Source organism: Phyllopteryx taeniolatus, chromosome 9, assembly GCF_024500385.1.
Source record: "Phyllopteryx taeniolatus isolate TA_2022b chromosome 9, UOR_Ptae_1.2, whole genome shotgun sequence".
In the NCBI taxonomy this organism is placed as follows: Eukaryota; Metazoa; Chordata; class Actinopteri; order Syngnathiformes; family Syngnathidae; genus Phyllopteryx; species Phyllopteryx taeniolatus.
In genome coordinates this window covers 1138129-1154299 of record NC_084510.1, presented here as the reverse complement: position 1 = coordinate 1154299, position 16171 = coordinate 1138129, and the positions used below count along the sequence as shown (strand labels likewise).

General features: G+C 45.6%; 1 protein-coding gene and 2 long non-coding RNA genes across 7 annotated transcripts in view; 1 reads left to right on the top strand and 2 right to left on the bottom strand.

Moving 5' to 3' along the window:
• Positions 1-9601, bottom strand: part of aldh1l1 (aldehyde dehydrogenase 1 family, member L1) — a 77904-nt gene extending 68303 nt beyond the window's left edge. For 3 of the 4 annotated variants that reach the window (XM_061783790.1, XM_061783793.1, XM_061783792.1), the window contains exons 1-4: positions 9475-9601; positions 7864-8008; positions 395-629; positions 153-318 (exon numbers count right to left, since the gene is read on the bottom strand). In XM_061783790.1, the coding sequence (XP_061639774.1) occupies positions 153-318; positions 395-629; positions 7864-7990 (528 nt within the window). In that variant the 5' untranslated portion in view covers positions 7991-8008; positions 9475-9601. The remainder of the gene's footprint in view (positions 1-152; positions 319-394; positions 630-7863; positions 8009-9474) is intronic. The other variant, XM_061783791.1, reaches the window with a different exon arrangement.
• LOC133483126 (uncharacterized) lies at positions 6254-15987 on the top strand. The gene is made up of 3 exons (XR_009790032.1): positions 6254-6383; positions 6660-6793; positions 15522-15987. It is a non-coding gene; the product is annotated as an uncharacterized LOC133483126 (long non-coding RNA).
• On the bottom strand, positions 11974-15642 carry LOC133483125 (uncharacterized). 2 transcript variants are annotated; one of them, XR_009790031.1, is made up of 3 exons: positions 13378-15642; positions 12235-12345; positions 11974-12127 (listed from the first exon to the last, which is right to left on the bottom strand). It is a non-coding gene; the product is annotated as an uncharacterized LOC133483125 (long non-coding RNA). The 2 variants fall into 2 exon arrangements; XR_009790030.1 differs by having other exon boundaries at positions 15417-15642.
• Positions 15988-16171: the final 184 nt, after the last annotated feature.

Sequence of the window (16171 nt, the reverse complement as noted above, 5' to 3'; positions counted from 1 at the left end):
TGTGCATACAATACCAAATGTAACTGAACTCTACTGCTTTGTGGAAAATATGTCATATTTGAGTTTTCTGTCTCTGCTCTGCTTAACTCTATCTGTTCTGACAATTTCAACACTTACTCTGACTATATGCAGTCCTGCTTTACCACACTTACAGTGCCTTTGACTCCTTCTGGGAAGAGAAATCTTTTGTAGATTGTGTTGACAGTATCATTTGCTTCAACATCACACTCCCGCTGCAGCAGGATTGGTCCTGTGTCAAGTCCATCATCAGCCCAGAACACGGTGAACCCGCCCTTTTTGTCACCGTGGATCAAGGTCCTGTTGGGTAAGAGACAACGGGTAAAAAAAACAGGATGAAAGATAGACTTGTGAACATATACTGTATATCACTCACCAGTTTATAGCAGAGGCTCCCCTATGGCGAGGCAGCAGTGAGGGGTGGTAGATGATGGAGCCATGTTTGGGATGGTCAATAACCTCCATGGGAATGAACTGGGAGCAGAAGGGCATGACGTTCAGTTCAGCAGCTGTGCCTTTGTATTGGGCCACAACCTCAGGTATGGCCTGGCCCTTTAGACGCCAGCGAGGAAACTTGAACACGGAGACGCCATCCTTTTCTGCCTCTGTAGCTGTGGTAAAAACATGATTTAACTCTTAAACTCTATTTGTCTTTCGCCCCAAGTCAGCTGGGATAGGCTCCAGCGCCCCACGACCCTAACCAGGGTAAGCGGTGTTGAAAATGGATGGATGGACTGTATTTGTCAGGTAAATCAAGTTTTTGCCATGTAATATCCCCACTTGAAACCCGAATGTTGAACTGGAATTCGTCCAAATGACCAGGCGGCTTTCGCTTTCTATCCACTATTTGTGTGAAAGCAGTTTTAAGCCATTTCAACAAGCCATGTGCCATGGCATTAGCCACATATATATATATATATATATATATTCATGCAACAAGGCTTAGCTAGGACGCAGTAGCCAGTGTTTGTGTGCAAGACTAAACTATTTCTGCTCCAACTTCGAGGCATGCCCCAAACCACGTATGGAATCATTCTTTTGGAATACAAAAAAGGGGAAGAGCCATTAAGCCGTCTGGCCGAGAGGCCATTGTCAGTCCACCAGAATCGTTGGGTGGAAACTCCCTCATTGATATTCCATTCAGTTGTAAAGTGGTTATGGCGTTACCTAACGGTCAAGGAAGCCGTGCTGTTTGTTGGAGGCAGAATTATTGAGTTTCTGTTAAGTGATGGTTTTTCCACCTTTGCGTATATGGCCTCTCTTGCCCCTCTTTCAACCCTCCCCTGTCCAGAATATACACATTTTTGTCCTCAAAATAGTGCTGTTACTCTTGGAGGTGCAGGTGGAAAGCCGAGTCTTCACCTGAGGGGTTTGCCTGTCTGGGTTGTGCCATGGATCTGCTCAGTAGTTGCTTGGTTTCCCCAATTTATGTATCTGTGCGTTCCTCACTGCACTTGACCATATACACCAGATTGCTTTTCTGTGTGTGTGGTGTCTGGTCTTTGGGGCGTACCAGCCTTTGTCTCAGGGTGTTACCAGGTTTGTTTGCGTTCCAAAAGTAATGATTCCATACATGGTAGCGGTGTAACGATTTATTTTGGCATCACGATTCGTGGCTGCCAATTTGATTCAAGGACGATATTGGTTCATCTAGAACGATACAATCCGAAACGATTCAGTGTTTGGAAATCGATTCAGTAACTTTTTAGCCAAAAATTCAACCAGCGTGACTGTGAAATAAATGCCTGGATACTGAAATGTGCAAGAGAAATTTCCTAATTTATTTTTGTTTCTGGTAAAGGTATCAGGTAAAATAAATTCTGGAAAAAGGAAACAAAAAATAACCATCCATCCATTTTCTGAGCCGCTTCTCCTCACTAGGGTCGCGGGCGTGCTGGAGCCTATCCCAGCTGTCATCGGGCAGGAGGCGGGGTACACCCTGAACTGGTTGCCAGCCAATCGCAGGGCACATAGAAACAAACTACCATTCGCACTCACAGTCATGCCTACGGGCAATTTAGAGTCTCCAATTAATGCATGTTTTAGGGATATGGGAGAAAACCCACGCAGGCACGGGGAGAACATGCAAACTCCACACAGGCGGGGCCGGGGATTGAACCCGGGTCCTCAGAACTGTGAGGCTGACGCTCTAACCAGTCGGCCACCGTGCCGAAAAAATAAGCAACCATTATGAAATATTAATAATGGCAAATGCATTCACGCCTTATTTAAATAAAGTGAAACTAACATCTTTAGGTTTACTTGCTACTTCTGGTGTTTTTTAACATAGAAATAATAAAAATCGTATTGTATTTGAACACAAAACACGGAATGCTCAAATGTTCTAATTATATTTATTCACGGCAGAAAAAAAAACTACACTTTTTGACACTCCCATGATCCCATGCGACGTCATGGACAGGAAATGTTAGGGTAACGCTTTACGCCTTTATCCTCCTGTTGTTTAGCAAACTCCATGCAGGCTTTCATGTGTCTCGCAGTGAAGAGAGGCTTCCGTCGGGCCACTCTGCCATAAAGCCCCGACTGGTGGAGGGCTTCAGTGATGGTTGACTTTCTAGAGCTTTCTCCCATTTCCCGACTGCATCTCTGGAGCTCAGCCACAGTGATCTTTGAGTTCTTTTTTACCTCGCTCACCTCTCTTCTCCCCCGATTGCTCAGTTTGGCCGGACGGCCACCTCTAGGAAGGGTTCTGCTCGTCCCAAACGTCTTCCACTTAAGGATTTATGGAAGCCACTGTGCTCTTAGGAACCTTAAGTGCAGCAGAAATTGTTTTGTAACCTTGGCCAGATCTTCCCCTTGCCACAATTCTGTCTCTGAGCTCTTCAGGCAGTTCCTTTGACCTCATGAATCTCATTTGCTCTGACATGCACTGTGAGCTGTAAGGTCTTATATAGACAGGTGTGTGGCTTTCCTAATCAAGTCCAATCAGTATAATCAAACACAGCTGGACTCCAGTGAAGGTGTAGAACTATTTCCAGGATGATCAGAAGAAATGGACAGCACCCGAGTTAAATATGTGTCACAGCAAAGGGTCATAATACTTATGGCTGTGTGATATTTCAGTTTTTCTTTTTTAATAAATCTGCAAAATAATTCAACAATTTTTGTCTGTCAAAATGGGGTGATGTGTGGACATTAATGAGGAAAAAAATGAACTTAAAATTTTAGCAAATGGCTACAATATAACAAAGAGTGAAAAATTTAAGGGGGTTTGAATACTTTCCATACTTACTGTAAAGTACATATCATTCCCTCTGTGTCTCTAATGTGATTATTAAAGCTTATAATTTCATAATAATAATAACAATAATAATAGCTGCACGGTGGACAACTGGTTATCCTATCTGCCTCACAGTTCTGAGGACTAGGGTTAAAATCCCGGCCTTGCCTGTGTGGAGTTTGCATGTACTCCCCTTGCCTGCGTGGGTTTTCTCCAGGCACTCCGATTTCCTCCCACATCCCAAAAATATGTGTGGTAGGTTGATTAAAGAGTCTAAATTTCCCGTATGTGTGAATGTGAGTGTGAATGGTTGTTGGCTTATATGTGCCCTGCGATTGGCTGGCAACCAGTTCTGGGTGTACCCCGCCTCTCACCCGAAGATAGCTGGGATAGGCTCCAGCATGCCCACGACCCTACTGAGTAGAAGCGGTCCAGAAAATTGATAGATGGCTAATAATCCATCCATCCATCCATCCATTTTCTACCGCTTAGGTCGGGTCGTGGGGGCAGTAGCCTTAGCAGGGACGCCCAGACTTCCCTCTCCCCAGCCACTTCATCCAGCTCTTCCGGGGGGATCCCAAGGCGTTCCCAGGCCAGCCGAGAGACGTAGTCTCTCCAGCGTGTCCTGGGTCGTCCCGGGGTCTCCCCTCCCGGTGGGATGTGCCCGGAACACCTCACCAGGGAGGCGTCCGGGAGGCATCCGAATCAGATGCCCCAGCCACCTCATCTGGCTCCTCTCGATGTGGAGGAGCACCGGCTCTACTCTGAGACCCTCCCGGATGACCGAGCTTCTCACCCTATCTCTAAGGGAGAATCCTGGACACCCTCATTTCGGCCGGTGGTATCTGAAATCTTGTTCTTTAGGTCACGACCCACAGCTCGTGACCATAGGTGAGGGTATGAACGTAGATCGACCGGTAAATTAAGAGCTTCGCCTTTCGGCTTAGCTCCTTCTTTACTACAACGGACCGATACAAAGTCTGCATCACTGCAGACGCTGCACTGGTCCGCCTGTCGATCTCCCGTTCCATTCTTCCCTCACTCGTGAACAAGACCCCAAGATACTGGAACTCCTCCACTTAGGGCAGGATCTCATCCCCGACCTGGAGAGTGCACTCCACCCTTTTCCGACTGAGGAACATGGTCTCAGATTTGGAGGTGCTGATTCTCATCCCAGCCGCTTCACACTCGGCTGCGAACTGCTCCAGTGAGAGTTGGAGGCCACGGCTTGATGAAGCCAACAGAACCACATCATGTGCAAAAATCAGAGATGAAATACTGAGGCCACCAAACCGGACCCCCTCTGCACCTCGGCTGCGCCTTGAAATTCCGTATCAGGGGGCTCAGTACCCCATACTCCCGAAGCACCCCCCACAGGACCCCCCCGAGGGACACGGTCGAACCCCTTCTCCAAGTCCACAAAACACATGTAGACTGGTTGGGCGAACTCCCATGCACCCTCGAGGACCCTGCCGAGGGTGTAGAGCTGGTCCACTGTTCCACGGCCAGGACGAAAACCACACTGCTCCTCCTGAATCTGAGATTCAACTTCCCAACGGACCCTCCTCTCCAGCATTCCTGAATAGACCTTACCAGGGAAGCTGAGGAGTGTGATCCCCCTGTAGTTGGAACACACCTACGGTGCCCCTTCTTAAAAAGAGGGACCACCACCCCAGTCTGCCAATCCAGAGGCACTGTCCCCGATGTCCACGCAATGTTGCAGAGGCGTGTCAACCAGGAAAGCCCCACAACATCCAGAGCCTTTAGGAACTCTGGGCAAATCTCATCCACCCCTGTGGCCTTGCCACTGAGGAGCTTTTTAACCACCTCGGTGACCTCAACCCCAGAGATAGGAGAGTTGAAGTCCCCCAGCAGAAGGATGTAGTCCCCCAGCGTAAGCACTCTCCAGCACCACCTTCAAGGACTCCAAAAAGGGTGTGTACTCTGAACTGCTGTTTGGTGCATAGGCACAAACAACAGTCAGGACCCGTCACCCCACCCGAATTGGTAAACCCCAACGGATAACAATAATAATAATAATAATACATTAAACTTATATAGCGCCTCTCAAGACACTCAAAGATGCTTTCCACTAATCAGATGACAATAACAGTAAAGTAAAGTAAAGTGAGCAGGAAGCCCGGTTGGCGGGTGCTGGTGTCAGCGACGCTGTCCACCGCGGTGGAATGCAGAAAAGTCACGGCGGCCGGCGATAGCCGAGCCGGACATAAGGGGACGCGGAAGGATGTTCGGTAGCTGACCTCACTGCACACGTTCACGAGTCACAACTGAAGCCGGAATTTGAGAGCTTCCTGAGAGAGAGATAGGTAGGTGATAATTCAGCTTAAGTTTTTTTTATTATTATTTTTTTTTAATCTCCCCGGCTTTCCTCGTTTACAATACGTGACAACAACAACGGACGGTCCTTCGGTGAACGTGTTGAGTGAACGTGAACCTCAGGGATGGATCATTAACTTGAGTGATTTTGTCAATGCAGTGCACAATTATGACATGGATTTTTGTATTTGATGATGATGATGTGGTGATATCACATTGATATCAGTTTTTGATGCGGTGCCACCTGAGGGATCGAAGGTCACGGGCGTTCAATGGTGGTTTTGGGCCTTGCCGCTTCCACCTGTCCCAGCTGTTTTGGAACATGTTGCAGCCATAAAATTCTAAATTAATGATTACTTGCTAAAAACAATAAAGTTGATCAGTTTGAACATTAAAGATCTTGTCTTTGTAGCGTATTCAATTCAATATAGGTTGAACATGATTTGTTTTTATTTTTGTTTAACACAACATCCCTACTTCATTGGAATTGGGGTTGTAAAAGGAAGAGAGTAACCTTTGAAAGTTGTCCATTTATTTGCTGCATGAACTGTACCTCTTGTTGCTCCTGATCCCCAGCAAGCTTTTCAAAAGATCTGCCAAGCTCCACCCACATCCTTAAACCGGCACCCTCGTGTTTATAATTATCTTACTGAATATATCGACCTCTTCAAATGTCAGATGCTACTTTTGAGCTAAGCTTAAAATAACTGCCTTTGCAATTGTGAAAGCTACTACTTAAAGAGAAACAAACCGTCACGTGACGGGAGAACCAAATGCAGTCTTAAAGGTAGGTGTTCTGCGTCCAGTAAATTGTCACGGTTGAATGTTGCTCCTACAACTAGACATTATTATTTCTCAAAGGTTTCAGTAATAATCCACAGTGATGAGGTAGTCCCGATTGTCAAACCCACCTTTGCCCAAGGCCTGCTTGGCACTTCATGTGGTATTAGTGTTTCTTTTTGTCGTTTCTTGTCCATTGATGTGCAGATGTCCCAATTATCTGTATTTTTTTGAACTGGGCATTCATGCCTAGCCTGTAGTCACATTCTGTTGCCTTCCGTAGGCATCCTTCTACAACCAGATGTGACGAATGTAACCAGGTAGAGTGATATGTGTTCTCAGTGCCTCAGGAATGACAGCACGTTCAACCCTGAAGACTATTCCATCTTGGTGTCTCAACTCCTCTTTTAACGAGAAGTAAGGCCTGGTTTCACTCAGTACACATGACTTGCACTGAGGCCATCTCTGGAACATTTTCTCTTTTCTGTGGCAGACCTTGTCCTGTAGTCTGTCTGATGCACCATGTCGACAGTCTCTAATTCAGTCTCCACCAATGTACTCTCGGGAAGATAAGATCAGCTAGTAATATGTCTCTTCCTGGCACATAGGTGACACCTATATCACCTATATCATATTTTTGCATGCGCAGCATCATGCTATGTAGCCTTTTTTGGACGCTTAACAGGGGTTTTCGTACTATGGTTTCCACTGGTTTATGATCACTTTGTACTGTTACTTTATGTGTACTGGTGGATTTTTTCCATGCTATAAACCATGCTAGTGGTCATTGGTGTTTTAACTTTTACCTAAAATGCTAGAGAATAATTTTGAGCTGGGATGGGCTCCAGCACGCCCGCAACCCTGAGGATGAGACGTACAAAAAATGGATGGATGGATGGATACAGTACACAAGTATATACAATAAATGAACAAGTCATGTAAATGGACACATTGCTCCATCTTGTGATCGGATCGGTGATCGTTTTTCTTTCAACTTGTTGATCGGCGATCGGCCCCAGAAATCCTGATCGTGTAAAGCCTACTTGGTACATTGTGTAACGCTCGTGTGCGCTTTCACTGGAATATTTCAGGGGCGAGACTTATCGGCATCACAACACTAATTGAGGTGGTGACACGATGGACGAGCAGACCACCTGTCCGCAGTGTCCGGAAGCCTGTTAGCCCGCGAGCTAGCCGGTGGCCATATTGTCACGGTTGGGTCTATTCCAGCCAGGCTTTAAACAGATATATTTTCGCAGCTAAAATGCTGCATATAGGGATGTGTGCACATAAATGCAACTACATTTGCAGTCATTTCACTTCCTGACCATCTTGTGCTGCACAGGCTTCAAATGTAATACATTTCCTTGTCTTGAGTTTACAGATGACAATCTTGACAAAAATAAACTGCAGCAACAACGAAACTAATACGATACTAAAATAAAAGGTCATGCTAATACCCCTGCCCCAACATGTGATGTTCTTACCCAGTGGGTCAGCCTTGCCGTCCTTGTCAGGGATGGTGAATATTCCAACAATGGTATGGCCATCTCTTCTAAGCTCCTTATAAACCTCTTGACCGAACAGACTCTGACCAATCACAGCAATCTTCATCCTCAACCTTGGCGTGGTCTTGAGGGGGTTGAGTTGAGGTAAAAAATTATTTGCAGTTGTTAACAAGTGAAACATTATGCATTTGCTCTTGCTTTCTTTAGTTGATTTAACATTATAGTTGATTTAACTCCCCTGTTCAAATGCTAGGTTTTGGTGATATCGAAAAAAATGTGACCAATATGAATAATTTCAAAAGGTTTTTCCACCACTAATGTCACCTATACCTTTACAGCTCAATTGAATAAAATGAATTCTTTTGGAGAGGGCATCTAAAAAGAAACGGGATAGAAATGGGATAGTGTGGTTGCACAAGTTTGCACACCCTCGTCCTCTCCGGCTTGGGATCTGGAGATTTCATACTTAACCAATTACATTCAGCACACACCTGCCACCATTCAAAGTGCCTCCGATTAACCCCAAATAAAGCTAAGCTGTTCTGGTAGGCTTTTCCTGACTTTTTTTTTTCTTCTTCTTTGCCTTCTAGCAGAAGCCTGAAGGTTTTGGGCTAAGATCCTGACTAATATTTGGAACCTCCAGGCATCGGGTTGTTTTGGTGATGAGTGGTTTTGTGGTTGCTCAAACATTACTTTACTTCAGAACACAGCCGCATCCCCAGTTATAAATGTGTTGTTTATTTTTCCATCCTCTCTCTAAAATAGATCCTGCTTTTTTTATTAAGTTGTACAGGTTATAGCTCACACTCATGGTGCAAAGAGTTTTGAATGATTTGACAAATAACCTGGCCTCTGTACAGGGGTATGGAGCCTTTTTATATCATCTGTAAAGTTCTTATCATGAAATGAGGAGCTTGAGTGTATGTGAGCGGGTCATGATAAAGCAAATGCCAAATGCTTGGAAAAAAATGTCAACTCGGGATATACAGACGTTGCTTTCTTTGTGCAAACATGCAAAGTCACTCTTGTCTGACTGGGTCCAAAGTACAAATTGAGTAATTGTGATCTTTTGTAATTGTGCAACATTTGCACAATCAACATTGTCTCAGATTATCGCACTACTAGTCACTTTAAATTGCGTACATTTCTTTGAAGTCTCTGGGCCCTTTGCACAATGGTCATTGCAGCGGACTATTGCTATATTAGTCATTCAAACTGCTCTAAGTGTTCGAGGAATTTGTACCGGCATTACCAGATAACTATTAACCCTTTACTGCTCAGTGACTGTTTTTTTTTGTCAATGTCTTTCTGTCTCCAAAGTGCTCCAACTACCGGAGACAAATTCCTTGTGTGGTTTTTTTTTGGACATACTTGGCAAATAAAGACATAATATGAGTGTCCTGAAGTATGTATATGTGTTTACATTATATAATGTGTGTTACAAGATGAATAACAGCAAATATATTTTCAGGAATGCCCACTGCAAGGAGCAAGGTCTATATTTTAAACACATTTGAGTTTGTCTGGCAAACTTGACTCAGTTACTTCTAAATGTGTGTGTGTGTGTGTGTTTGTGTGCGTGTTTCTTACCTCTGCTTGCACTTCCAGCAACTCACAACTCACACACACTCACAGTCCAAAGAGAGTGATTAGTTTGAGACAGGAGCGTTTATTCTCTCAGCCACACACGCAGGCGATCCATTGCGTAACACAGGCGTTAGCAGTGATTGGACAGGCCAAGCATGAGACTGCGAGGGGCCAGCCTATCAGATCAGCTGTCGATGTCTGAACGAACCTAATCGCAAACTGCTGGCAACAGATGAATGGCTGCAGCATTTCTCAAAAGCAGATTGTTTTTGTTTGTGTCACAAAGGCTTAGTAGTTTCTAAGACTTGCTATGGATTATGTTACTAAAGCATAACTATGGCTGGGTGGTATGGTGGATATTTGTAGCCCTAATAATATCAATCATCTAAAACATCTATACACATCCGTAATATTTTTAGCAGTCCACTAAAATATGTATTGTAGAGCAGCTAGTAGAAATTATTGCTAAGGATAACAATAAAAGATGATATTGGAGCAGGTAAAGTTAGCCTCATAGGTGTGCATTGGCCTTCAATGTAAAGTGTCCTGTAATTGCTGTGGCCCCACCGCGGCGGTTGAGGGACCCCACCCAATCAATTGAGGGGTGGGATCAGGCCCAGGGGTCCACCTGAGAGCAGCCCGGCGGACGGTACACGTCCCACACCGAGGGACCCAGGGCGGTCCGCCGGCCCCACCAAAGCGCCCCGACAACCGGCCTCCCAGTGGGGGCCGCAGGGACCCAATGCCATCCCCCCCAGCGGTCAACTGTTGAAACTCAAACAAACACAAAGCACAGCAGGAAGTGCAATATTAAATTTTGTTTTAATGAAAACTACAGGGGAGTTTGGGGGAAATTGCAGAGGGACTTTACGACAAAAATTACAGACAAACGTACGTAAAGAACAAGATATAGGGTGAATGACTGAACTCGTAATGTGAGCGTGAAATGAGTTGAATCATAGTGAGGGAGAGTATAGTTGGGACTCGTGAGCTCGCTAACTTAACCCCAATTTACTACACACCAATTTGTACTTTCTAGTAACCACTGCAGTGTTTTACTTACGATCGTAGATCACTGTCTGGTCTTTTTCAGTTGTCTCAGGAAGAACGGAGGCAGTTTTATTTGAAGATGCAGCACAAAAAGAACACATCCATCGACTCGGGTTTCCATGTTAAATATTGTTCTATCTGCGTGAGCCACGCCCTAAGTACGGGTTGAGGCTCAGCATATTTTTTAATAAGCGATTCCCAACTTTGAAAATGTCCCAAGCATAGATCAAGCATAAAAAATTCTTGTTTAAACTTTAGTCTCGACAAATCAACTACTTATTGTTCAATACATCATTTCGTACTGTTTGGCTTCAAATCAAGAGGAACAGTTCTCAGAGTCTCGTAGCCACACCTGTACAACTGACACATTGACACAGACATCAAGGTATGCATTTGGAATATTCATGGTTTGCTTTGTTTGTTACAAACATGGGATTTCGTCGTCATTTTATTGTCCACAGGCGGTGTCTCTAATCACCACCGGGGGGGTGACCATGTTCCATTGCATTGGGCAGCCGTGGCCCAATGGTTAAGATCATCGCCTGCCACCGTGGGGGACCTAGGTTCAAAACCCCGACTGGACCATCCGCCAACATCCCCCGGATTCACGGCTGTGGTGTCCTTGAGCAAGACACTGATACCCCGAAATGCTCCCCGGGCGCTTCAGCTGCCCCCTGCTCCAGTGTGTTCCACTAACATGTGTATGTGTTCACTGTGATGGGTTAAATGCAGAGAACAAATTTCGTGTGCATGCATGCATGTTCATGACAATAAAAGATGATTCTTCTTCTTCTTCTTCATTGTTCAGCAGTCATCAATCACTTCCTTCCCCCAATCATGCCGTGCAAGTCATGAGGAGACTTGCAACCAGATGATATAAACCAGGTTTCCTGTGTCATGGTTGAGGGTCAGGAAGCAGGAATGCAAAGGTTCTCAGCTCGCGGGGGGTGTTGTCGACACGTGTTCCGTCGGCTGCATTCGCGACATATCCCCCCTTTCGCCGGCTGGAACCAGCTCGATGGTGGTCTAGGTGGCGACTCCATGAGAGCTGGCACAGGTTGGCAGGTGAACACAGCAATGCAGTTACTAGAGTACAACATTAGTGCATACAACCCCCCTTACGGCCCCCATCATGTGCTCGTTCTACAGAGGGACCAGAGAGAGCATCCTGACCAACTGCATCAACCTGCACCGCATCCTGCCGCAAGACTCTCCACCGCATATCGAGGGCATCTGAGAAGATCGTCGGAACCTCTCTTCCCTCCCTGCAGGACATTTACAGCACCCGCCTCACCCGCAAAGCCCTCCGCATAGCGGGGGATGCCACCCATCCATCACACAGCCTCTTCAGTCTGCTGCCATGAGGGAGGAAACCGCGGAGTCTACGGGCCAGGACTAGCCGACTCACCCCTCATTATTCTTCAAAAAAATCACAGATGATCAGGCTCATGGCAGCCAAACTCTCGATAACGATTAAAATTCGATTCATTGTGCAGCCCTATGTTAACATATTGCATTTGGCTGCAGAAGGCACTGCAGTATCCTGGATGAGGGTCTTCAGAGTACATAGCCTGCAGTACTCCCCCTTTCCCTGCTGCAACATATCCTGTAAAAGAATTGATCAATGACAAATGACTATATGGCATGTGGTCTATATGAATAATTACGGCATCAGACATCAATAATCAAGACCACCCAGTGCAAGATGTATACCAGGTTTGCTGCTTTTATACAGACTTCCACATTCACGGCAGATCCTAATGCTGTACATATCGTAGAAAGCCTTTCAGCACGATGCAGAAAACACGTACCACGTAGCCACATCTGTGGAAAACAAATTGGGAACCAAAAATTAGAGCTAGCAAAAACATGCACGGACCACTCAGTATTGTTTAAACACGAACAAGCAGCGCTTGCCCTGATAGCTGGAATACTACTGCTCATCTAATGTAGCATGAAAATACACTCTGGTCAGCCAGAGCTGCAAGGAATGTAGAATTATCAATGTCCGCCATTGTTCATGTCATACTGTGTTGCGTGTTTTTGTTTGCACATTAAGGACAAAAGACCTGTTTTTTTTTTTTTATTATTTTTATTATTCCTCATTTTTAAAAAACACCAAGCAATTTTTTCATCCTGTTTTTTAGATTTTAGGGTGAAAGCTGCAGCCGGCTACAAGTGTGGACTGAATGGGTGGCAACAATGAGGAAATGAAATGCCAGCATTTTGAGGGTAATAGGTCCGTCGGCAACATTGGAAAAAAAAATAGAACTACGAGCTACTTCGTTTTTGGACTGGTGAACTTAGTTCCAAACATTTAATTATGAACTGAACGAGTTCATTTTGGAACGATGACCTGAACTTTGAACTAGTTCCCGTAGAAAATGAACTTTCCCAACCCTGATCCTGAATTATTTCACTTCGCAATATACATCACAGCAACATATATCGCAATGTCATTTTTTTCCAATATCGTGAAGCCCTATCATGGAGAGTCATTGAGCAATGGATGCGGATATAATGGCAATCGTGCAAATGATGCAGAGTCCTCAAGCAATTCAGAGCAATTTAAAGTGACTAGTGGTGCAATGATCTGCTACAGTGACGATTGTGCAAATGGTGCGGAGTTCTCAAACACATAAGTGGCCAGTAGTAATCAACAACAATATGCAACTCGTGCAGCGTGATAAAACAGTCGGTGCACGAATAATGTAGAAGTGTCCCGACAGAGCTGTGCAAAATTGGCAGCCTGTTACAATGAAATTGTAAGCAAACGGTTTAAGAGGTTGATGGCAAGAGGGAAGAAGCTGTTGGAATGTTTGCTGGTTTTAGTTTACATTGTTTAATAGCAGCTACCTGAGGGAAGGAGCTGGAATAGGTGGTGACAAGGATGTTGAGGGTCCAAGAGGATTTTGCATGCCCTTATCTTAGTTCTGGCCTCATGCAAGTCCTCAAGAGTGAGTAGGTGGGTACCAAGAATTTTTTCTGCAGCTTTGACTATCCGTTGCATTCTGAATATGTCCTTTGTGGCAGCACCACACCAGACTGATGGATGAACACAGAACCGATTCAATTACTGCTGTGAAGAATACTGCTGCCTCAATAGCTCCTGTGGCAGGCTGTGCTTCCACAGAAGTCACAGGAAGTACATCCTCTGCTGGGCTTTTTGGAGGATGGAATTGATGTTGGTCTCCCACTTCAAGTCCTGAGAAACTGTCATTCCCAGCAACTTGAAGGTCTCGGCGGTTGACACAGGGCAGTTGGAGAGTGTGAGGGGCAGCTGTGGCGAAGGATGATTCCTGAAGTCTACCGTCTTGAGAGTGTTCAGCTCCAGATTTTGTTGGCTGCACCAAAGCTCCAGCCGCTCCACTTCCTGTCGACTCGTCACCGTCTTTGATGAGGCCGATGACTGTGGTGTCGTCTGCGAACCTCAGAAATTTAACAGTCGGGTGCGTTGGGGTGCAGTTGTTCATGTAGCGAGAGAAAAATAGCGGCGAGAGTACACATCTTTGGGGCGTCCCGGTGCTGATGGTGCGTGTGGATGAGGTGGTGTCACCCAGCCTCACCTGCTGTTTCCTGTCCGTCAGGAAGCTGTAGATCCACTGGCAAATGGCAGGCAAGTCGCTGAGCTGGAGAAGCTTGGAGGAGAGGAGTTCTGGGATGATGGTGTTGAATGCAGAGCTGAAGTCTATGAACAGGATCCTCACATAGGTCCCTGCGTTGTCGAGTTGTTCCAGGATGAAGTACAATCCAATGTTGACTGCTGGGGGTCCAGCAGGGGTCCTGTGATGCTCTTGAGGTGGTCCAGCACAAGGCGTTCAAAGGACTTCATGACCACAGATGTCAGAGCGACAGCTCTATAGTCATTCAGTCCTGAAATTGCATTTTTCCTGGGGACTGGGAAGATGATGGAGCGTTTGAGGCAGGATGGGTCTTCACACAGTTTCAAAGATCTATTGAAAACTGCTGTGTGAAAACTGGAATGAGCTGGTCCCTGCAGACTTTCAAGCACGAGGGGAACACACTGGCCAGGTCCGCCGCTTTGTTGATCTTTTGTCGTTTAAAGACACGTTTCACATCCTGTTCGTGAATCGTCAATGCAGATAGAGGGTGAGAGGTGTGATGGTGGTCATCCGTGGTGCGGATGGGTGGGTGTGGGGTGTGAAAATGTCCTTTTCAAATCTGCAGTAGAAGGTATCGATCTCTTGTAGTTGGTTAGCGATTGTAATCCTCACCAAACTGACAGAGTCGTTAGCAGGAAACTGTTTTTGCAGTTTTTCTGCATAATTTGTCTTTGCGATGTTGATTTCTTTTGCCACCTGGTTTCTGGCCTGATTGTAAAGGGCTCTGTCCCCACACTGATAGGCATCCTCTTTAGCCTGGCAGTGAACCACGGCTCGTTGTTATTCAACGTAAGAAATGTCTTTGTTGGTACACACACGTCTCACAGAAGCTGATGTAGGATGTAATAGTGTCTGTAGATTCATCCAAGCTGCCAGTTGACATTTCAAAGACTCCAATCTGTGCAGTCTAAACAAGTCTTTAAGTTCCATCTTTCCTTCATTGTTCCACTTCTTCACTGTTTTCACCACAGACTTTGCACATTTAGGTTTGTGTCGGGTTAGGTTAGTATTAAGTGAATTACACAACGATAGGACAAGCCCAATTGACTGGTGAGACAGTCAATGTGCTGCGTGTATTTAGGGACTGTGTGGTTGAGCTTTGTTAAAGTCCCCAAGAATAATGAGGGGTGAATCTCAGTGCGCTTTTTTCTTCAAGTTTGTTTACTTGGTGAGCCAGCGTTTGCAGTGCGGTGTTCATGTTAGCCTGGGGAGGAATGTAGACAGCGGCGAGTATGAATGAACAAAAGTCGCACTGCTAGTAGAATGACTTACAGTTGAAAAAGAGAAACTGCAGTGTGCGATGAGCTCCGTGACATCAGTGCACCATTTTTCTTTGTTGTAGAAGCAGATTCCACCATCTTTTGTTTTCCTCAACAGGGCTCAGCGCTGGGCTGTCCCGCATGCGGCTCAGGACAGCGTCTGCGGTGAAGAGACGCGTCCAAGCTTCAGCCTGCTTGGGTTCCGGCCAAAACCGCTTCCCGTCGTGACGTCAGGCAGCCTCGGACCAATCCTCGCTTCGGTCCGTTCGGAAACTCAGTCCGATGCTCCCGAGACCGCGGCAACCGGAGACAGAGCTTGCTCCACTTTCTATAACTTTGCTCGTGAAGGTGTTGGCTATTGCTAGGGATAAGTCAGTACGTCCGCCATATTGAATGTGTCACTTTTACTTGCATGGAGTGGCACACACATGAACAACACTCTTGAGTTACCGAAGTTTCCGGAATGCGGAGAGCGCGCCCGGAGTGAATTTTAGTGATGTTCACCGAAGGACTATGCGTTGTTGTCACATATTGTAAACTAGGAAATGCGGGGAGATTTAAATAAATAAATAAAATAAAATATCACCTACCGATCTCTCTCAGCAAGTTCAACGAACGAATCACTCTTGAGTTCTTCAGTATACCAGTCCACTTAAGTCCCTCCCCTAAATGAATCACTCTTCAGTTCTCCAGTACATTTTTTTGAACTGAATTGAGCTACATTAAAAACAGCAGGTCGGACAGCTACGCAAATCTAAGTCAGCGCTT